General features: G+C 45.2%; 1 protein-coding gene and 1 non-coding gene across 2 annotated transcripts; both read right to left on the bottom strand.

Moving 5' to 3' along the window:
• Window positions 1–477: 477 nt before the first annotated feature.
• Window positions 478–10696, bottom strand: RPS7 (ribosomal protein S7). Its single transcript, XM_054023930.1, has 7 exons — window positions 10675–10696; window positions 9888–9969; window positions 9347–9418; window positions 6540–6683; window positions 4332–4396; window positions 1763–1913; window positions 478–590 (listed from the first exon to the last, which is right to left on the bottom strand). The coding sequence occupies exons 2-7, from the start codon at window positions 9960–9962 to the stop codon at window positions 513–515; spliced, it is 585 nt and encodes a 194-aa protein (XP_053879905.1). The 5' UTR covers window positions 9963–9969; window positions 10675–10696; the 3' UTR covers window positions 478–512.
• On the bottom strand, window positions 711–922 carry LOC128835188 (small nucleolar RNA SNORA73 family). The gene has a single exon (XR_008444605.1). It is a non-coding gene; the product is annotated as a small nucleolar RNA SNORA73 family (small nucleolar RNA).
• Window positions 10697–24172: the final 13476 nt, after the last annotated feature.

The following is a 24172-nucleotide window of genomic DNA, read 5'->3' as shown; positions in this document are numbered from 1 at the left end:
TTGTTCCATAAGCAAGTGGAGTTTTGTCTGCCTCCGCCCCATACAAGGTTGTCATATCTAAAGTCAAGTATTTATTATGTAGGTTAATGTTCCCACCAACCTCAGGAATTGTAGGTTTCCGTTCTGAGTTTCTTAAATAAATGCAAAACTCATGAGTTTAAAGGTTTCGTGCACAACCTTGCCAGACCAATTCATCCTCAGAAAAGGGATTATTATTTAGGCCTGTTTAGTTTACTTCCCTACCACGGCTTTCTGTGTGATTTAGGATATGGACATGTCCCCTAGAAACTGAAGTCTCTTACCTAGTTACCATTAGGTACTTGTGACATGAGTTCTTACCTACTTTAATAGATGCAACTCAGTTAAACTAGAAAGTTCCATAGCCAAGCTATTACCAGTCACCTACGTCAGCTACTTCCTCCTTCTGTAGTGTGCTTTTATAAAAGTGTTTAGTTTAATGAAATTGCTTAAAATATGAACAATTAAACTGTTTATTCAGTCATTCTTTTACTTTACAGCTGGAATTCTGGGAACTCAAAAATAACATCTTTGCCAGTGAGCTTCTTGTAGACACCAGAAAATGTTTCCACCTGGAAAGAAAGTCAAGTTTAACAGCATTAGTTTACTTTCAATAGGTTTTATAAAAGCTGCATGTTCTGCTGTACAGTTCAAATAGTAGATAATGCTTTTACATACTATAGTATGTTTCAAGTTGCAACCTGCATAGTTTCTCCTCAGTAATTGTCTAGAGACGGAGAAGTTATAAAAATATTTAGGATGCTGTCCTCATCAGCTCTAGAACCAGAGACAGGCTTGCTCTTCAACACTGTGGAAGGGGATTGTATATCACTGCACTTAGGGCTATGCTCCCATATACCACTTGGACAGAGCCACAAGTAACCTCAATGGATGACCATATTGGTGAAGATGACAAATGCATTCAGGAATTAATTTAGTCTAGCATTCAAAATTGATGTTATTACAAGTTTGATTTGGATAGTTTAAGTTACTGCTAAGAAATCCTATATCAACAGGAAAGGATAGGCTTCCCACTCATTTTAAACACATTTTCTTTAAGTTATGTACCAGCCACATTTCCTGAAAAATTAGACTAAGTGAAATTTTATTAAGATGTTAAAAAAAAAAAATTAGTGAACAGAGTTTGAGCATAGAAGTTTCTGATTATCAGGGAATAACATACAGATTATCGAGGGTGCAAAGTTTGGTTTAAGATAAGGTGGTATGAGGAAAATTCTTCCATACAGAGATTACTTCCCAGAATTCTTTATGTGGGAGATGATAATGTTCTACAGAACATTAAGACTCAACCCATTAATCAATCATATAGATTTGCCAGAAGAACAGACTCAGACTTTCAGAGCTGTTCAATCCACAAGGCAGCTGAAAATGAGCCACACAGATATGTTGCCTCCCCACCCCATGATATGCCTTGGCTTTGAAGATCAAGTGTTTTATTCTAAATAAAAAGCCCATCTCCTATCACTCATACTAAGAGGGAGCAAGTAGGAAAAAGGTCACCACAAATCAGCTAACCAAAAAGCAGAGTGTAAAGCAGTCAAGTGCAGTCAAACTAAAGTTTGATTTTAAACCTTCTATTAGCGTCTCCTTAGTCCAAAATGTAATTAAAAATCAGGGTATAGTTCTCACACCCTTGCCACTGCAGCAGTTTTGAGTTTTACACTCAGCTATGACTCATCACAACCCTTGTGTTACAGAGAAGAGTATAAAGTTCGTTCCTTACCTTGTGTTCAACATTATTCTGTTGTGCTTTGTCCAAATGGACCTTTATGAGTCTGCTGCCGTCTAGTTTCACGCGGATTCTCTTGCCCACAATTTCACTAGGGAAGACCAGATCTTCGAGAATGGCATCATGCACTGCAGTAAGTGTACGGCTGAAATGCAGTATTTTAAATGAATTAAACCAGTGATTCTCAAACTTTTGCACTGGTGACCCTTTTCACACAGCAAGCCCCCGAGTGCAATCCCCCCTTATAAATTAAAAACACTTTAATATTGAACACCATTATAAATGCTGGATGCAGAGCAGGGTTGGGGTGGAGGCTGACAGCTTGTGACACCCTCACCCTCCCCCCCCCCCCCATGTAATAACCTCGCAAGCCCCTGAGGGGTTCCGACCCCAAGTTTGAGAACTCCCGATTTAAACCTTCAAGGGGTTGGCAAGTTTAGTCTGACAACTATAAAATATACTTCCCCTATAATCTACCAAAGAGATTATACCACAACTCCTGGGATAAAGGAATGTATGGGCTAGTAAATAAACTGTTAACATGAATTCCGTACTACACCATATCAACAAGTTAGTTGTGACCATGCCACAATTCATCTCAGAAGCTATTCCAGGAGCCAGGGACATGGCAGTACAAAATATAACTCAGCAGTTTGTAGTGAAAGTGATATTTGAGACTGCACTATTTTTATCGATGCTTCACTATTCAGTGTAAGCAAGTTGTATTTATACAAGTTTATATACAGTGCCACCTGTAAGTGTGACCAATACTTCCTCAAATGAAGAATTTAAGGGATACTACTTTTAAGAGTGTATTTACTGCATTAAGTTAGAATGTGTGAAGCGGTCATTTTAGCAAAAATATTGGGTTTTTCCCCTCCAATGCCCCACTTCTTGCAGTGTGCGAGAGGATTCTGTAATGGACCACAGACAGATATCTAGCAGGTTCTGTAGAACAGCGTCTGCAGTTTCAAGGGAACTATAATGCAAGTTTCCCCTCTATACAGCCCTATTGGTGCAGTGTCTGAGAGTTTTCTACATCTTAGACCACAAATTCCTTTTAAGTGCCCTATGAAGTTCTTTGAATACCTATTTACATATGTTCCAAAATCAGTGTATAAAATATTATCCTTGAGATTAAAATTGAAGTGAAACTGATTGTATCCCAGAATGAAACCAACACCAAGTGCAAATTACTCAGTGAATGTAGACAGTCCACAATTTCAGTCAGACCAACTAGCTAGAGAAAATGTTTAACAGAAGCAAACTGTTAGATTTGAACAGAGTGCCAATGACACTATTTTTGAGTGATGACTTTCTTTCTCTACCCCAAGTCAGAATTAAAAAAAAAAGTTTCCCTCCTGGATCACAGCTTCCCATGCAAGCCCAGCCTCCTTCCCCACGCACTCAGGTAGCAACAACAACATACCTACAAAAGTGAATATATCCAAAAATTGCACAAACAACAATCAAATCTCTTGGGGCAAAACATAAGGGTATGATGTATCTACATCCCTCGTCACGCACACTGTGATCACCATTCAAATTTTACCTTGCCTAATTATCGCTAGCACGCAGTGTTCTCTAATTTTTAACATCCATGTGCAGAATGAATGATTATGTGCACCAATATGGAGGTGAGGCCAAAGGGTTCAGAGTGTGGGAGGGGGCTCAGGGCTGGGGTATGGGGAGTGAGGGCTCTGGAGGGGGCTCAGGACTGGGACAGAGGGTTTGGGTTCCGGGTGGGGGTGAGGGCTCCAGCTGGGGGTACGGGCTCTGGGGTGGGGCCAGGGATGAGAGGTTTGGGGAGCAGGCTGCCCCAGGGGAGGGCACTCCCCCAAGCCCTCTCTCATGGCAGCAGCCCGGGGCAAAGGCGCCTCTTCCCACTTGCATGGCCCTTGATAGCCTGCTGCACAGATTAGAGGGAACTTAGCTAGCATGTAATTCCTGGACTGAATTCTCTGCAGTACAGATGAAGAGTTAGTGTCCATTCCCTGGATGTTCATCTGTTCCAAGGCTAGCATTACAACAGATGAACAAGTTATTGGGTGGGGAACCCAATCCAACCCACTTAAATTACTCAGTTTACATACACTGTTTTCCAAGATGCCCACAATGAGGCAATCTTAAAACCGTGGCTGGGCAGACCAAAAAACAGAAGTTAGTTATTTGTAATTTGCTTTTGGCAAATATTTTGCTAGCAACTACCAGAAAAAGAAGAGTGCTGGATGTAGATGGAAAGATTTGGAAATGTGTACAACATATTCGGAATGCACTGTCAGTTTCCACGTAAGGCCAGAAACCAGGCAAATCAAGAAATACACCAAAAATCTCAGAATTGACAACTAAGCCAATGTGGTAGAACATAGAAATATGGGATGATAAAGGGCACTATTCATACCTTAACCTTACATGCCAAAAGGAAGAATCTTTGCAGATCCAATGTCCCAGCGTATTTGTTTTGTGATCTTTCTCAGATCCCTTACATATGAGCAAAATGGCAGTCATGCAAGTCATATAAAAGAGAAATGGCACACATTTCAGCAGCGTAAGATTTACTTACCTCCTGGGACGCTTTTGTTTGTTTTTTGTACGGCTTTTCCTTGTTGGTTTGGGCAAAATCCTTCTCTGTGAAGGAAAGGGATACCAAGCCTCATGAAACATTTAGTCAAGATCCTCAAAATCAGAGATGTTCAGATTTGAAGTCATAAATATGACTTTCTTTCAAGTGTTACCATTCTCTTGCAGAAATCCCACAACTGTTTCCACACAGCATCAAGGAATGCTCAAGAAATACCCAAAAGCACATTCCAATTATAGAAGTTGAGCTTTATCAAAGTCAGTTTCTGAGGTTTCAGCAATGCACTACAAACTTAAATTCTCATGCCCAGTATGTTCAGTGGGAAGAAGGAGAGGTTTGGGGAGAATAGTTTGTATTTAACAAAGCTAGTAGCCAAGATAATCTGTTCACTCACATGGGGGAGGGGGGGCGTGGTGGATGGAGAGGGAAGGGAGAGAGAACCTTTTCTAGAAATAGTTGCTAAAAAACACTGCAGAGAGTTTTGCACATTGTGATTTCCCACTAGATTATTCTGGAGATTGTTATTCATCTGCTCCTGGTGTCAGATCTTTGGACACCTATTCTATGTCTATATGAGGAAGTTGTAGAAGTTTGACTAAAGGGATATTTACACCGCTTTTGTTAAACTTGTGCAGACTGTCCATGTGGACACGTATGTTACTTTGGTTTAACTAATAGTTATAATGGATTTTCATTTACCTTAAATGGATTCTTAAGTTAGACTGTCCACACAGAAGTCTACACCAGTTAAAAAAAAAAAAAAAAAAAAAGCATAAAAATATCCCTTTAGTTAAGCCAGTGCAACTCATCATAAGGAGCCTTATCTTATGTTGTGAGAATTTTCATTGTTTAACTAGGAAGGTAGGAGTTCTAGGGCTGATCTTCACTATGGGGAGATCACTGCTGCTGTAATCAATTCAGCAGGGATTGATTTAGTGGGTCTAGTGAAAGAAGACCCGCTAAATCGACAGCAGAGCACTCTCTGGTCGAGCCCAGTACTCCAGCTCTCCAAGAAGAGTAAGGGAAGTTGACCGGAGAGTGTCTCCCATCGATGCAAGGCAGTGAAGACAATGGGGTAAGTCGACCTAAGCTACGTCGCTGGAGTAGCATGTTCACGTCACTGGAGTAACATAACTTAGGTTGACTTACCCCCATAGTGAAGACAAGCCCTCTGAACCTTGGCAGTATCCAGAACTCTCATGCTTGCTATCGCCAAGCCACTACCACTGAAGACAAATGTTCTAAAGTACTCCACAAACAGTGGTATGATTTGTTATATTCCTTTAAAACATGTCACCCTTTTTATACCATTAAAGATTTCAATAATTAACAGTGTTATACATTTGTTATTGTGTTATGCGATAGCTCACACACAGCTTTGTCTTATGAGCATGAAAGCCTAAAGTTTAAAGTGGAGGATTAGCAGAGGCATTTTATTGTGCAGAATATACCCAGTCACACAAATTCAATTCAGGTATTTTGATCCTTTTAAAGCACAATACAAAAAATGGATTTCTTCTTCCCTTCACAGATGAAGGGTAGCCTTCATAACTATTAAGAAAACCACATGCATCCATTTAAAGTTATCCTCATGGTAATAAGAACTACAGGAGCTTGCTCTCTTCCTAAAGCTAGCTTCCCATACATCTAGTCCCATCTCAAAAAGCTTTTCTTGGCTTAAATTTGGGGGTGGGTGTTTAAGATTAAAGGAAGTCAGCTCTCACTAGCATTGCCCCATCTGAAATTATTGTATTCCAGCTAGAGAAAGATTTAGGTTCTTCCTTTTCACTTTAAAGACAGCAAATAAAACTCCCCCTCTCCCTGCCACTTGTATTAAAGCTTACTTTTATTCTACTTTCATGTAGAGTCTGCAAAAATACCATGCTTACATTTTTCCTGCTTAAGTTTCATTACTTCTACGACTCTACTCCAGCTAGATGTTATTTCTCCTTTTCAGAGTATTGTTCAACCATCCTATACAGTTTTTCTCTACTGCTTAAAGTAAACTTATGCAAGCTGTTGGGACTTATGTGCAGCCACAGACTGACAGTGTCTAGGAAAGGTATTTGATCTACAGCTAGAAAAAACAACAACACACATTTGATTCGTTTACCTCCCCAGCCCCAACAGGTTCAGAGCATCAATATGCCACATACAGAGTGATAAACCACAAAATAATCAACTATTTACCTGAGCAATGAACACCACATGCTTGCCGCTGAATTTTTTCTCCAGCTCACGAACTAGTCGGACCTGGATCTTCTGGAAAGATTTCAGCTGAGGAACTGGTACAAAGATTATGATTGCTTTTCTACCACCCCCTACTTCAATTTCCTAAGACAGAAGACAAAAATATACACTTAAGATGAAATCCATTAAAAATAATAATAATGGCGGTTTTCTCATGCAAGCTTTGCTGCTATGTATTTTGTTGCTATTGTGAATTGCTGCATGAAACGAACAACCTTTTAACCCATTAGGCTAGTATCCCTACATGTCATGGGACTATCGCTAATTACAATTCAAATTCACCTACCCTTTCAAACAAAAAAATCTCACACAAGTAGACATCAATATGTAGACTGAATTGGTCTCCAGTGCAACAGAATTGCATGGGGCTGGTACTGAGATCAAGTTTCAAATAAAAGTAATGTAACCTCCAGCATACATGAAGGGTAAAATTCAACATAAACAGGTTGATCGCCTATACACCCTCCATTAACTATCTTCCACACAACATCTTCATACAAATATTAAAAGGTAGCTCAGTCACATCTACTGATTTGCCAAGATCCGCACTGCTATTTCAATAGTACTTTGTCTCCCCCCAAATACTTTTATAAACATGGTAACATGATTGTGTCCTGAATGGTTTATCTCCCCAGTATGCGATCAAGTTGATGCTTCCCTCACCAGCCTTACTGCTGGACACAAGCTTATCCTCCAACATCATGGAATGGGACTCTAGGTCATTACTCCTTAGAGCAGGGGTGGGGAACCTGTGGGCCGGATTGAGCCCACTGCCTAATTTCATCCGGCCTACAGCAAATCTCTGTGCCACAAGCCCCGAGCCTCAGCAACACCCTCCACCACCCCTTCACCCCCCGTGGGGCTAGAGCTGCAAGCACTGGCTCAGTCTGCTTCGGAGGGGCTTGGGGGTGGGGGGGGGGGAAGAGAGAAAGACTCGTTGGCTCGGTGCAGCTCCTGGAAGTGACTGGTATGTCCCTGCAGCCCCTAGGCACAGGTGCATTCAGGGAAGCTCTGCACACTGCCCCTGTCCTGAGCTCCACCTCCACAGCTCCCATTGGCTAGGAACTGCAGCCAATGGGAGCTGCGGGCATGGGAAGCGCGCACTGCATATAGCTGCCTGGCTGTGTCTCAGCCTAGGACATGCCGGCAGCTTCCGGGAACGCGGAGCCAGGGAGCCTGCCTTAGCCCCCAACCGGGAGCCTCCTGAGGTAGGTAAGTGCTGCCTGGCCTGAGCCTGCACCCCAGCATTCCTGCCAAAGCCCTCAGCCTCCTCCCAGAGCCTGCACCCTGTATTTCCTCCCACACACACCCCCCCCCCCAACCCCCTGCTCCAGTCCTGAGCCCACTCCTGCACTCCAAACCCCTTGGCCCCAGCCTGGAGCCCCCTCCTGCACCACAAATCCCTCATCCCCACCCCAGAGCCCACACCCCCTTCCACCCTGAACCCCTCATTTCTGGCCCCACCCTGGAGCCTAAGCCCCAAGTCTATTCCCTACCCCCCCCCCCCCCCCCACACTGTCTGGCCCGCACTAATTTTTTTCTGTGGGTAAATGGCCCCTAATAGAAAAAAGGTTCCCCACCTCTGTCTTAGAGTTATGCTCCCAAAAGCTACTTGGGTAGAGCCCTAGGAGACCCACCTCACTGGATGCCCATGTTGCATTTACTAAAATGCATTGTGTCCTCACGGTTTCAAAATCTGTTCAACAACAGCCCCTTTTATCTCATTAGGAACAGCCCTCTTGGCACAAGTACTGAACTTCTCAAGAGCAAGCTTCTTGAGACAGATTCAGACCCCATTAGAAGTCAGTGTGCACACCCCAGCCTCTTGCCTAAAGTCTACAATTCAGTTTGCAACTTCAGATTTGTTTACTGAATTCCAGTCAATACCTGTATAGACCCCAACAAATCTGCACAGGTACCATTAGGGAGACAAGAATCTGCATAAGCTTTATTACTGCTTACGTATGAAGATCACCTTTGAATCTCAGGTTTGCTGTGCAGTGCTGGCAAAAGAATTTGTAATTTGAATAAATTTTGTTCTGAAGTTTTTTTTTTTTTTAAATACCGGCCTCATGCCATTGTTACAATCACATCCTAGACTAAAACTAAACTTTGAAGAGCTGACACTTACTCTATGAGAGACTGGTATCTTGATCTACTCCCGTTTTATATAGTCCAAGTTGGTGGTTTATTTTTTTTATAATGACATGAATATTATATGACATGTTAGACACCCCAGAGCTGTTCTATAAAACGAGGACAATTCTAGTCTGCATTTCATTGATGAAGATTCTGAAATTGCAATTTCAGTGTTAGTAAAGTAAGCAAGAAGCCATTTGGATTTTCAGATCCAGTCCTGCAAACCTAGAAATGGGTTTTATACTTATTAAATTTGGTCAGTTTATCTGGAGTCAGAATTGTGGAAGCTCTAATGACATTTTTTAGAGGCACTTTTCAGATTAGAACTGTATTTTAAATAAAAAATAAAAAGCTACAGCAGTCAGCTCCAGTAAACAGGGTTACAAAGCTTCAAGTCTGCCTCCTCCCATTAAGTCACAACAGTATTCAGCAAGACAATCCCATGAAATCTTGCATTAATCTTTAGTTCAAACTTTTTGACCACTCGTCACATGGCACATTTAAAAAAAAAAAAACCTTGCACCCCATCCAAAAAAAAGGTGACTGACTTTGTTGCCAACTGACAATTCAGTATGTTGGGATCTATCTGAAATGGATATTAAACCTACCTTAGCTGCTGTGATGTTCAACTCTCTCAGCTGAGCTTTTAAGTCAGAATTCATCTCCAACTCCAGGAGAGCCTACAGAGAACAATTAGCGAGAACAATATTGATTACTGACAATTTTAAGTTGCCTTTTCTCTTACAACATTTTACTTTCTGGTGCATTTGTGTACATGCACTAGTTTGCTAAACACTTAGCAATCATCTGCTATAAACGGTCTGTATATATTTGTTTCCAGGCAAAAAAACTGATCCATGGGGTCACGAACGAACACCCTAACCCTCACCACCCAAAATGGATACATCATTCACTGCATGATTGGCTAGTTCTTACACTTCCCTCTGAAGCATAAGGCATCTGTTATATGAATATGAAGCAAAAAATCTGCAATTCCTATATTCCTTAGGAAACTGAGACTTATTAGTGAAGTTCAACTTCAGTTTTGAATCAAAAGGTCAGTTTTGAATTAAGCTACGACTATACCTGTGCTTCTACTAGTTTTTTTAGTTCAAGTTATTAGGTGACAGTGGAGGCAAACCGACATACCTGGGATATACCAGACTCGAATTCATCTGGCTTCTCACCATTGGGCTTCACAATCTTCGCGCTAGAACTGAACATGGCCTTTCTACAACCCAAAGAACAGAAACATCTCAATTGTCAGCAGACACATGACTACTAGCCACAATGCAGAGCCAAGGGCTTTCTGTTAGTTGGACACGGCAGAGATTTAGGCCCTTCATCCCTGTGTCAGATCTGAGAGAAGAGGGGAGACGCTTCACAAGCCGCGTACAGTTCAAAGCGGTCACATGGGGGAAAAGCGAGCAGTGGAGTCACACAGGTCAGATTTCTCTGGGAACAGGCTCCTGACAGAAGCAGCCTCTCCTCAGGTCCGCACCAGGGCCAGCAGCGTCCTGGCCACGCCGCGCTGCAGGGGCCACTGCCTCTTCGAGGGGGACGGGTCGGGGGGCTGCTCCCTTCCTTCCCCCGCTGCCCGAGCCCGGCAGGAGCCCACACGCTGAGCCCATCATTTAGTGGAGCGGCCTCTGTACGGAGGAGCTGTACAGACCCCGGGCCTGGACGGAGGCCCCCCACTCGAGCCCGGACGGAGGCCCTAGCTCTGCCCGGAGGAAACAGGCTCCGCGGGGCCGGGTACCCCCGGCTCCAGGCGGGGTGTGTCGGGTCCCCGGGCGGCCATCGGGCCGCGGGAGGCCGCTAATCGGAGGCATCCCCAACCGACGCCTCCGGCCGGAGGGGCTGGTGCCCGCTCGGCGCGGTATTGCGGGGACAGCGGGTAAAACGCGATGCTGCGGCGGCGGCCTCAAGCACCTACCTCTCTCAGCGCCGGCCTAGGAAGAGGGAGAGCTCTCGCGAGAACTGCTCAGGTCCCGGCCCGGGAAGGACTCGCCCCGCCCACACAGACCTGAAGCCAAACCCGGAAGAGAGGTAGTCCGACCTATAGCATCCCGAGCCACTTCCGCCAGAGTGAAGCCGAACAGGGGAATTCAGCTATTGGCATGGGCGCGGACTAGTGTTGTCATAGCCGGCTGAGGAGACCGTGGCTCCAGGATGAAGCTATGGAACACAGGCTGCAGGAGGGCGCATGCGCAGTCGCCATGCCATGGAACGATGTTGGCGCAGGGCGCGTGTGTGCAGTTCAGAATAGCACCTCTTACTGTTACCAAGTTAAGGGGTGTGGAAGGTGGGTAGAAGGCTCCTCTTTTCTGTATGCAGGTGGCCATGTGGGGCGGCCAGGGCCCTGCCACTCTTGTGCTATGTTCTTTTTCTGGCCCTTCAGCAGATTTAAGTTTCTTCTATAATTTTATGTTAATTAAAGCCAGTTTCATGCTCCTAGTCTACAGGGAGCTACAGAGTTGCGCTTTCCTCCAATGACTTCATTTAATCCACAGTGGAACAGCTTCAAGAGGAGAGACTAAAGGACCCCCACCCCCATAAAATAACCCATAGCTCAGTGGTTAGAGCACTGAGAGGTGGGAAAGTGTGATGGTACCCATGGTTGCGTGGCACTTCCCTAGTACCTACTCTCAGCCTTGTCTGTGCCTGCTGTGGGTCAGTTCCCCCAACACCACCAGCCTCTGGCACCACAAGCCACTGCCTTCCAAGCCTCCAGAAGCCAGCCCTATCTCTCTCTTTACAGATTAAGAATAGGTGCACACCAACCCCTGAGCCATAAATGCTAAAACTAAGGGTGTGGGGGGTGATGTCACACTCCCTAACTTGAAGTGGTTTCCATCATATACAGGGGTTTACAGTTTGGTTCAATGGCTCTCAGCACCCCCATTATAAAAATTGTTCCAGCACCCCTACCCTGAGCACTCTGAGCATCCATCTAAACTATCCAAAACCAGTTCCACTAGACACTCAAAGAATTCACAAATCCGCTACTCCCAAAGGAATTAAAAATGTTATCAAGATGATGTTTAGAAAAAAAGTGAATGGTACAGAGTTTAAGCGGAGAAGTTTCTGGTTATCAGGGAATAACGTACAGATTATCTAGGGTTGCAAAGTTTGGTTTAAGATTGGATGGCCTAAGGAATACATAACCTTTTACCCCCCAATCGGGGATATTGCAGATTAACGGGTCAAAGTACAGACATTGAGATATGAGGGTATGTTGTTCATATAATGGCTATATTCAGGTGTGGAGTATAACGAGTCGATACGATGATGAGAATGGATTGACCCTCATTTGGTGAGATTTAACGTGAGTTTATGGTTCCAGTTCATATGGAACAATGGAAAAGTCTCTCGGTCCCTTTCCTGTAGTCAATGCACGATGTTGCTCTGGCTCACGCCTCCGGCTACTGTTGGTGGCCGGTGATGTGTTCGGTGTAGATGTCCCTGGACCATCGGATGGTGTCTGAGAACATGAGGTGCCGCATGAGCCGTGCATAGCGTCAACCAATCTCACAGGTCCGCAGCACATGCTCGTTGCAGGGGTCCCAGGTGCCCAGGGCTCCGATGATCGGGGCGTCCATCTGCACCTCGTAGCCCTTTGCTTTCAGGGGTCAGCCAGGAGAACGTACTTTTCCATCTTATGAGCCTGGGCTTCACGAAAGGCCGGGGTCCTGTTTTCAAAGGAGACCGTGACATCAACAAGGATGATCTTTTTCTGGGCCTCATCAGTGACAACGTCAAGTTGCAGCTGACTGTCGGTACCGGGGATGGCGCAGTTCACGGCGACCTCCCCCAAGCCTGGTGCGATGGCTTTAACAAGGCAGTTCTGGATGGCATCATGGTGCACCTGCCAGGCCCTGGAGTGGGTCTTGCAGCTGCACAGGACATGGGACAGGATCTCGTTGGAGTAGCCGCACTTCCTGCAACGCTTGTCTCAGTTCCCATGGAGGACGACGCCGTTGAGTGGGACGCAGTTGAGCCAGGCATGGTGGACGAACCGCCAGTCGGCGAAAAGGATGAAGCTGCCCCCAGTGAGGAAGTGGTTGCTGGCATCCCACTTGCTGGTCAACTCGAAGGCTTTACCCTGGTCTGGTTTATGCTTCAGGGTTTCCATGTACAGCGAGTGGACGGCAGCCTTCAGGGTCCTCTCCTACCTGCCCAGAGTGCTCAGGGTGACAATGGTGTTGTCATCGGACTTGATCTGTGGTACCAGGACTCCCAGCTCCTGGCACTCCTCGCACCACTCCCAGCGGCAGCTGACGCACTTCCCCAAGCGACGCGTGGCGTTTCGAGCATGGGACCACAGTGAAGCGATATCGCGCCCATTCCGTCCAAATTCACCATCCAGGGAGCCGCACAGGAAGGTGGCGATGTCTTGGTTGGAGGGGGCTCTGCTCATCCGCTTCTTTGTCACATCACACAGGGTGTTCACCACGATGTTCCTTACCGTGGCGTCAGGACATGTCAGCAAGAGGAAGGCGTGGGTGATCACGGCAACATCACACAGGTCGCCCATGCAGGGATGTTGGTGCCGCCATGCCTGTGGGTTATGTAGACTCTCTGGAGAAGGAACAGCCACTTCTTCACCAGCTGCCGGACAATCTTATCGGCCTTGTCGAGGGACACCTTCGCCACCGCAGATCCCCTTAGGACGAATGAGATGCGGGGGGATCAGGAAGGTGTTCAGGGCGTTTATCTTCAGCCACAGTACCAGCAGGGAGGTGTCGATCTGGCGGCATCCTGCAAGATCTCCTAGATGGTGTCCTTGGGTGTCTGCCCGACACGGAAACCCATCAGCATGCCAAGGTGCTGGTATGCCTGCCCCTCTGCCAGGGGGATGACGGGCTCGCCCTGGATCTGGAACCCCGTCACCTGCAGTACCCCTCAGTTTGCCAGTTACACCTCAAGATCATCACTCTTCTCCACACACAGCGCTTAAATATACTTGTTTTTATTATAAACATATCTAATAGATTCAAGAAGCAACATGTTGATGGAAGTATTGGAAACTAACTACATATAAAATAAAATTATAATATGCATTCTAGAACTTAGTACTGCTCACCAGCGCTTTTCAGCCGGTAGGCTATGATCCCTTTTTGGTCATGAAACAAGACATTCTCTCAGCCTGTCTCCTCAGTAAAGGATGCAGAGTGTAGCTCTGTACCTACAGTCATAGTCCAAAAAGACATCATCTTATCTTGTAAAGAGGGCTCCTTCCTCCTGGTTTAATTCTTCTGTAAATTCCCTTCCTGGAAGTTCTTACAATACCTTCATTAGCATTAGGCTCAGACTGTAAATGGGTGTCTGTTGTGAACCATACAATATTCAATTTCCATGTAGCCAAACAAATAGATAAACATCTCTTGTCTGAAAGAAGGCTGTTTCTCATCTTTTGGTGACTAGTCCCATCACAGACCTTAATAACATTTCACATAACTCCTTACATATTATCCATCCATTTTGCAAGTACTATGATGATCATTAAGATATAGGCTTTCAGTAAACAACTTACATGAAGTTCTTTGGCTAACTATATAGATCATAAAAAGAAGAACAGGAGTACTTGTGGCACCTTAGAGACTAACAAATTTATTAGAGCATAAGCTTTCGTGGACTACAGCCCACTTCTTCGGATGCATATAGAATGGCTATATGCATCCGAAGAAGTGGGCTGTAGTCCACGAAAGCTTATGCTCTAATAAATTTGTTAGTCTCTAAGGTGCCACAAGTACTCCTGTTCTTCTTTTTGCGGATACAGACTAACACGGCTGTTACTCTGAAACTTATATAGATCATGGGTGGCCAACCTATGACTCTGGAGCCACATGCAGCTTTTCAGAAGTTAATATGCGGCTCCTTGTATAGGCACTGACTCCCAACCTGGAGCTACAGGCACCAACTTTCCAATGTGCTGGGGGGTGCTCACTGCTCAACCCCTGGCTTTGCCACAGGCCCTGCCCCCACTCCATCCCTTCCCGCCCCTGAGCCTGCCATGTCCTCGCGCTCTCTCTCTCTCTCACACACACACACCAAGCCTCCTGCATGCCACAAAACAGCTGATCGGGAGGTAGGGGGAGGCGCTGATTGGTGGAGCTGCCAGTGAGTGGCAGGCGCTGGGAGCAGGGGGGAGAGGAGCTGATGGGGGGGCTGCTGGTGTATTACTGTGGCTCTTTGGAAATGTACATTGATAAATTCTGGCTCCTTCTTAGGCTGGCCACCCTGATGTAGATGATCCCTGTGACCCTTATGCACCCTGTGTCCTCTGCCAATTGACACCAAGAGGTCCCCTGTTCAAACCCTCTCCCTCCCTATGGGGACTTGAACCAGGGGTCTTCTACATCCCAGCCAAGCTGAAAGTAGCCATTGAGCTGAAAGTTAAGAGGAAAGGTCTCCCCATTCTGTGTACATTCGTCTATAAGTGAGCTTGGGGGCCCGGCTGTGAGTTAGGTAGAGGACTGCCTATCTTCCCATGGTTCATGTAGCGCTCTGAGGCTTAGACATCTAGATCCCTGTTGTGGTGCTGCAGTATGCATACCCAGAAGAAGAAACACAGGCACCTAGGGAACTTGTACTGCAAAAGTTCAGGTGCCGAGCGAGTTTAGGGTTTGATGGCAGCTGAGTGGGGGCTTTGTGAATCCCAGTGGGGCCTGGTTTTAGGACTTAAGTGCCTAAAGTGGCAGTTAGGCACCTAAGTCCTTTTGCAAATCAGGCCCTTAGTCCTCACAACAGAAATGGGATATTTGAATACCATATTTAACAGGAGGAAAACAGAGAAGGAACAAGGAAGTCAAGTGACTTCTCAAAGTCACAATAAGTCAGTTATACAAACTTGAGTTTAACTCCGCTATTTCTAGTTCCCCAGTCTTGTGATTATTCCACTAAGCAAATTAATGTCTCTTTGGTATTAAGAGCGCCTAGAATAGCTCTCCATGATCATGTAGTGGTACAATTTTCCATGCAAGAGTCAGAGCCCACTAATATGAAGGTATATACATATTTTAAGTGTTATGGTGGTAGCAATTGCACCCATGAGGCTACATGATGTGTATTAGTTGTCAAATTGAAAATTCAAAACCAGTAAGCCTTTTCTTTTGGAAGATCTCAGAGAAGGGTATCCCCAGGAGCAGGTAAATATGATGACTTCTTTTCCTCAGTTTTCGACTATTTCAGTAATGATATAACCCTTGCCATCATAGTAACTAAATGTATACCTGCATAGTTACTCTGCAAGACACCAAGTGACAGTCCTGAGGTGGTAAGAGACTATTTAATTTCTGAATAACTTAAAATAAGATGCATTTAGTTTCTTGAAGACTTTGTTAAGGGGATATTTTTACCCATCCTAGGGAATAATTTTTAAATTTAGTTTAAATATGCTTCAAGCTAATGCATTATCTAACACAGATTATCCTCCCTGCCTCCCCCCCGCCCCCATCAACTATGACCAACCAAATGTTGTCAGTAATAATTTTAGCTAAACAGAATTTATAATCTATTTAAGTATGTATCTGTATTACAAGGGGAAGGAAGCCTCCTAAATGACAGAACCTCAAAACTAGCCACTCGCTATTTTTTTTTCTACCCATTTCTCCCTCTTTTTGTTTGCATCATTCCCTCAGCTATATGAAAACCTTATTCTTTCTCCAGACTTCAAGTAAAAGAAAAACATAAATACAATTTAATTAAAATTAAATAGAACTGAAGGGATAGCCTATATGTTTGAGTTTAAGAAAGGAAAATATTAAAAAAAATATTTTGGAAACTTACCTAGTTTAAAATCAAGGCCCAACTAAACCCAGAAATGTAGCTTGAAGAGAGTTTGAATGAAAGGGGTGGTAAAACATGGCTGAATTTATAGCAGAGTTCTGCAGTCACAGTGCCCCCACAGGAAACTTAACTCTTTAATGTGCTGGTTTTCTCACATTACCACTTTTAATATACTGACTTTGGCCCTGATCCTCCAAAGACATACACATGTGCTTGGCTTGACTTTAGCCCTGTGACTATTCTCATTAGCTTTACTGGGACTACTCACAATGTGTAAAGTTAAGCACGTGCTTAAATCTTTGCAGAGTCAGGTCCTTGTGGGTAAGAGTGAGAGAATATTGTACCTGTTAGTAAAGCAGCTTCTGGAGAAACAGAAATTTTTATGTGTCTGTGTGCAAGTTTTAGTTTACATTTTCCCTGTTTTTATCTTAAAATAACTTTTAGATTAAAACTTTTCTGACCAGCTCTACCACTAGTGGATGGCCTACTGAGCAAATACATTAGCAGTTACTGCTACTCCATAAAAAAGTTCTCTTTTAGTTCAAGTAATAGAAGCCTGAGTGTAGGGGGCTTAAGCATCAGAGGTTTAGTACTTACTCTGCAGGGGACATGTGTGATATATATAGTAATTGTGTCTGTTTTATGGATATGGATTAATTATAGATTGGTGCCCAACCGCTGAACTCTTGTGAATCACAGAAGCTCAGGTTTTATCTAACCAAGGAGAGGCTTTGGCCTTGATCCTGAAATTAAATTTGTGCAGCGGACTGCTGTAGATATCTGGAGCCCCACTGGAGTCAGTAGAGATTATACCTTTGTTTGAATGAGAGAGCATGTAATGTTGCAATCTACTGATTGGCCAACAGAGAGGATAAATAATCTGCTTCTACTACCACCAGATAAAGAAATTCTCTTTTGGATCAAATAATAGCAGCCTGTGTTTCAGGGGATTCTAGTCCCCACTCCCTATGTATGTATCTTATTTGATTGATATAGTTGTTTCAGTGTCTGAAGAACTTTTCCTGTTACAAGCTTGTGATAGAAGGAGAAAGCAGGGAAGTTCCCTGAAAAACTCTGATTTATTCTCTAGTTTTTGTTTTCCCTGTGTCCCACACTTGGCATCTTTGACATTTATCTGAAAGTCTAATGATATCTTAGGGCCTTCACAGCTGGAGAGGGTTATGCCTAGGATAAGTAGAAGATCATTTGAGTGAAAAAAATTGCAGATTTCTCTGTTTTAGAGCCTTGTGTAATATTTGACCTTTTCCACTCTAAAACAATGTAAACTAATACCTGTGCTTTGTAGAAAACTGTTCCTATACAAATTATAGCAGTAGAAAAGGTGTAACCTCTACCTCCCATGTCTCAATTCATCTCAGTATAACCTGTCAAGCATTGACAATTTTGGGAAAGTTGCATTAACATGGGTGTATCAACTATGGAAGGCACAAGAGTAGACAGCCTGCAACACTGATATGAAGACCAGGGTTAGACAAAACAGTGGTAAGAAAAAATGCTGGAAGCACTGTTTTCCACACTTTGTTAAATACCTTATTCTGGGGAACCACTTATAACATTTCTGGCAAAAACAATGGATCACCATGAGATTAAGACTGCAGCTACATTGCAATTGTAGCTGCATCAGGGGCCTCACTTATAAGCTTTCAAACTTTAGCCTACATAGTTAAGGTCTCTCATCTATATTACATATTAAAACTGTGCTGTAACTGTGCAGGGGAGGGAAGAACTTTGGTAATTAGCTCCCCTGACTTTAGAGAGGCAAGGTAGGTGAGGTAGTATCTTTTATTGAACCAACTTCTGTTGGTGAGAGAGACAAACTTTTGAGACAAGTTTCTGAACTCTTCTTCAGGTTCTGGAAAAGTACTCCAAGTGTAGGAGCTGGATTTTATAATGTACTATGAGAATTAATGTCTGATTTGATTTCATCCTGTCAGCCACCCTTTTTGAATAGCAGAAAGGAATGACAGACCAGGACAATCCTTATGACTGATTATGGTCACCCTTTTGTTTTAGGATAAGTTATAATGTCTACTATGGTTTCCTATATGTATTACAAATTAGGCACTCTAGTTAAATATACATTTTTTTTGTTTGTTTTAAGGTTTTAGTAAGAGACAGGATTCTCTATTGTGTCTATGGCCTGGTCTACACTATGACTTTAATTCGGATTTAGCAGCGTTAAATCGAATTAACCCTGCACCCGTCCACACAACGGAGCCATTTATTTCAAAATAAAGGGCTCTTAAAATCGATTTCTGTACTCCACCCCGACGAGCGGAGTAGTGCCAAAATTGATTTTGTCAATTCGAATTAGGGTTAATGTGGCTGCAATTCGATGGTATTGGCCTCTGGGAGCTGTCCCAGAGTGCACCATTGTGACCGCTCTGGACAGCAATCTGAACTCGCATGCACTGGCCAGGTAGACAGGAAAAGCCCCAGGAAAATTTGAATTTCTTTTCCTGTTTGCCCAGCGTGGAGAGCACAGGTGACCACAGATAGCTCATCAGCACAGGTAATCATGCAGGCCAATAATCGAAAAAGAGCACCAGCATGGACCATACAGGAGGTACTGGATCTGATCGCTATATGGGGAGAGGATTCAGTGCTAGCAGAACTTCGTTCAAAAAGACGAAATGCCAAAACTTTTGAAAAAATCTCCAAGGGCATGATGGAGAGAGGCCACAATAGGGACTCAGATCAGTGCCGCGTGAAAGTCAAGGAGCTCAAACAAGCCTATCAAAAAACAAAGGAGGCAAACGGTCGCTCCGGGTCAGAGCCGCGGACATGCCGCTTCTACGCCGAGCTGCATGCAATTCTAGGGGGGACCGCTACCACTACCCCACCTGTGGCCGTGGATTCCGGGTCGGGGATAGTCTCATCAGCTACACCTGAGGATTCTGCGGATGGGGAAGAGGAGGAGGACGAGCTTGCAGAGAGCACCCAGCACTCCGTTCTCCCCAACAGCCAGGATCTTTTTCTCAGCCTGACTGAAGTACCCTCCCAACCCAGTATCCAAGACCACGACCCCATGGAAGGGACCTCAGGTGAGTTTACCTTTTAAAATATAAAACTTGTTTTAAAAGCAAGGGTTTTTAATGATTACTTTGCCCTGAGGACTTGGGATGCATTCGCAGCCAGTACAGCTACTGGAAAAGTCTGTTAACGTGTCTGGGGATGGAGCGGAAATCCTCCAGGGACATCTCCATGAAGCTCTCCTGGAGGTACTCCAAAAGCCTTGCCACAAGGTTTCTGGGCAGTGCAGCCTTATTCCGTCCTCCATGGTAGGACACTTGACCGCGCCATACTTGCAGCAAGTAATCTGGTATCATTGCCTGACAAAGCCTGGCAGCGTATGGTCCCGGTGTTTGCTGGCATTCAAGCAACATCTGTTCTTTATCTTGCTGTGTAATCCTCAGGAGAGTGATATCGCTCATGGTAACCTGGTTGAAATACGGGAACTTAATTAAAGGGACAGAGGTGGCCGTTCCTACTGGGCTGTTTGCCTGTGGCTGAAAAGAAATCCTTCCCTGCAGTTAGCCAAGCGCAGGGGGGGGAATTGGCCCTGAGCTTTTCGCGTTTGGCTAGCAGGGATCTTCCCTGTTACCAGCCACGCAGTGGGGGGAGGAGTACAGCAATCATCCCAGAGAATTCATGGCGGGGGGGACGAGGGGGTTAGTTTGGTTTCTGCAGGGATCTTCCCTGATACCTGCCACGCGGTGGGGGGAGGGATAAAGCGATCATCCCAGAGAATTGGATGGGGGGGGTTAGTTTGTTTTCTGCTGCTGAAGGTTAACAGGAAAACCGCAGCAGTCAACGGGCTTTGCTTGGTATGTGGGAAAGGAGGGCACAGAAGCCGAAAGACAATGGCTTACCATGGCTGCATGCAAGCTGAATTCTGTTGCCCGGACCTGCGTCTGTGATCTCTAACACCAAAGCCACAGGCACTCAATATTAAGATGGAAAATGCGACCTTGTACTGAAATCACATGTGCTATGTAATGTGAATAGTGTTTTTCACCATGAAAGAGTATAAGCATTGTTCTGTAAAATGTATCATTTTAAAAACATCTCTCCTTTTTTTCAACCCTCCCTCTAACAGCTGCAAAGATGCCAGTGAACGTGAGGACATGAGGGACGCTCGAGATGAGAGGTGGCAGGCTGCAACGCTGGGGCTGCTGCGTGAGCAAACGGACATGCTCCGGCGTCTGGTGGAGCTTCAGCAACGGCAGCAGGATGACAGAGTGCCGCTGCAGCCGCTGTATAACCTCCCTCACCCCTCACCATGTTCCATATCCTCCTCACCCAGACGTGTAAGAACGCGGGGGGGGAGGCTCCGTGCACCCTCCCACTCCACCCCAGTGGACAGCCCAACCAAAAGGCTGTCATTATATTGAATTTGTTCAGTGGCCTTTTACTTCCCTCCTATCCTTCTCTCAAACCTCACCCAGATTTCCTTGTTGGTTCTCTCCCTATGTTTATAATCACTTAATAAAGAATACATGATTTTTAAACGATAGTGACTTTATTTCCTTTGAAAGAAAGCTGGGGGAACGGGGAGGGTGGGTTCCTTACAGAGAATGAATGAGTCAATAAAGGGGGCGGGTTTTCATGAAGGAGAAACAAACATAAATTTCACACTGTAGCCTGGCCAGTCATGAAACTGGTTTTCAAAGCTTCTCTGATGCACAGCGCTTCCTGGTGTGCTCTTCTAATCGCCCTGGTGTCTGGCTGCGCGTAATCAGCAGCCAGGCGATTTGCCTCAGCCTCCCACCCTGCCATAAAGGTCTCCCCCTTACTTTCACAGAGATTGTGGAGCACACAGCAAGCAGAAATAACAATGGGGAGATTTCTTTGGCTGAGGTCTGAGCGAGTCAGTAATGATCGCCAGCGACCTTTTAAACGGCCAAATGCACATTCTACCACCATTCTGCACTTGCTCAGCCTGTAGTTGAACAGCTCCTGACTCCTGTCCAGGCTCCCTGTGTATGGCTTCATGAGCCATGGCATTAAGGGGTAGGCTGGATCCCCAAGAATAACTATTGGCATTTCAACATCCCCAACGGTTATTTTCTGGTCCGGGAAGTAAGTCCCTTGCTGCAGCCCTTTAAACAGAGTAGTGTTCCTGAAGACGCGAACATCATGAACCCTTCCCAGCCAGCCCACGTTGATGTTGGTGAAACGTCCCTTGTGATCCACAAGTGCTTGCAGCACCATTGAAAAGTACCCCTTACGGTTTATGTACTGGGTACTCTGGTGCTCCGGTGCCAAGATAGGGATGTGGGTTCCATCTATCGCCCCACCACAGTTAGGGAATCCCATTGCAGCAAAGCCATCCACTATGACCTGCACATCTCCCAGAGTCACTACCTTTTGTAGCAGCACCTGAGTGATTGCTTTGGCTACTTGCATCACAGCAACCCCCACAGTAGATTTGCCCACTCCAAATTGATTCCCGACTGACCAGTAGCTGTCTGGCGTTGCAAGCTTCCACAGGGCTATCGCCACGCGCTTCTCAACTGTGAGGGCTGCTCTCATCTTGGTATTCTGGCGTTTCAGGGCAGGGGACAGCAAGTCACAAAGTTCCAAGAAAGTGCCCTTACGCATGCGAAAGTTCCGCAGCCACTGGGAATCGTCCCACACCTGCAACACTATGCAGTCCCACCAGTCTGTGCTTGTTTCCCGGGCCCAGAATCAGCATTCCACGGCTATAACCTGCCCCATTAAAAGCATGATCTCCAAAGCACCGGGTCCCGCGGTTCGATAGAATTCCATGTCCATATCCTCATCACTCTCGCCGCCGCGCTGCCGTAGCCTGCTCCTCGCCACCTGGTTTTCCAGGTTCTTGTTCAGCATAAACTGCACGATAAGGCGCGAGGTATTTACAATGTTCATGACTGCTGTCTTGAGCTGAGCAGGCTCCATGCTTGCCGTGGTATGGCGTCTGCACTGTTCACCCAGGAAAAAGGCGCGAAACGGTTGTCTGCTGTTGCTTCCTGGACAGCAGAGCAGCAGCTGGGACCCTGCATGAGGGGCTGGGAGTTGAGCCCCAGGCGCAGGGCTGGGACCACATGTGTGGGGCTGGTATCAGAGCCCCGGGCATGGGGCTGGGACCCTGCATGGGGGGCCGGGAGCAAAGCCCCGCGTAAAACCTGGGAGTGCTGCACCACCCTCACACCCTTAGTTCTCACGTTTATGGAGGAAGCTGGAGGGCTTGGGACTTTAGCCCTGTGGGCGTCAGACATGGGGGTGCCCTCCATAGGTATAGTTTGACTTCTATTCTGGGAGGCCAGCTCTGCACAAAGGGGCCCAGGCAGAGATCACCACTTCCACCCCCTGACTCACCTCAGCAGGCCATCCAGCCTATCTGGGTTGGGGGCGGGGGGTACAACCAAAAATGATAACTGAAAGGGAGGAGCTCAGCTCAAAAAGTTAAAAATCACTCAGAATACAGGCAGGGGATAGCTAGGGGCTGTGAGTAGGTGGGGGGGGGGGGTAGCTCAGGTTGCAGGGAGAGGGGTAGTTAGAGGCTATGTGCATGTTGCTCAGGATGCAGGGAGGAGGTAGCTAGGGAAGTTAGTCCAATGAAAGATATTACCTCACCCACTTTCTCTAATATCCAGGGACTGACACAGCCATATCTCCCCTGACTTTGTCATATGTTCTGGTGTAGATGGGAACTAAATGATTCCTATTATACTTCTCTGTGAGTCCTGCCACTTAATGCAAATAGTGTGAGTTATGTCGCCTGGGATGCCTTCCCTGGATTGCCTCATCTACACTGAGCTTCTTCTGAAAATCTCCCCAGATCCACCAGTGGTATGACAACCATGGGAAAGCTGGTGTAAACCAGCCACTGGCATTTTTACCTCCTACGCAGCAGTGCTAGATGACAAAGTAGTAAAAATGCCAGTTGTCAGTCTATATTAGTACTCCCATTGTTTCTGTCACTGCAGCGCTACAGCAATGGTAGGAATATTTCAGAAAAAAAATCCATGTAGATGAAGCAAAAGTGATGTAATTATGTGATTGACAGAAAGGAACAAAGGTGAATGTGGATGGCATTCAATGGACCTCAAAGTCATTTTTCTCTGTCTTTGAATCTGAGCTCAGTATGTTGGTTGTGACAGTAGAAGAGTTACTGATCAGTCCTTGCATGTAAATTGAATATATGGACCTGTCTGTTCAACCCAAGAATTAATGAGATGAATTTAACAGGTCTTTTCTCTCCCCTTCATTTATTGCTGGTCGCTCTTTTATTATCTATTGGCCAAAAGAGAATATAAATAAAATGAATGGGTAAACCTCTAATGAATGAGAAAACCTTCTGCTATAGCAGGCCTTTAATTAAAGGAAAAGCTAACCAAGGACAGTCACGCACAATATGCTGCAAATCCAAAGAGTAAAAAATGCTGAGAATCTCAGTAAAAACCTTGAGAATGTTAATATTTTAATGAAAATAAATGTAAATAAGCCTTGGGTGAAAATATCAAAAGCAGCCATTCTGAATGGGTATAATGCAGTGTTTCACCAATAAATTGTCAGAAGTAAGAACAATGACATAGTTATATTTTCATGGGAGTCAGACCAAATCAATTATCCTTTCACCCAATGCCTGTCAAGGA

This window comes from Malaclemys terrapin, chromosome 3 (assembly GCF_027887155.1).
Source record: "Malaclemys terrapin pileata isolate rMalTer1 chromosome 3, rMalTer1.hap1, whole genome shotgun sequence".
Classification (NCBI taxonomy): domain Eukaryota; kingdom Metazoa; phylum Chordata; order Testudines; family Emydidae; genus Malaclemys; species Malaclemys terrapin.
Note: the sequence above shows the minus strand (reverse complement) of the source record. Positions and strands in the feature narration are given on the sequence as shown.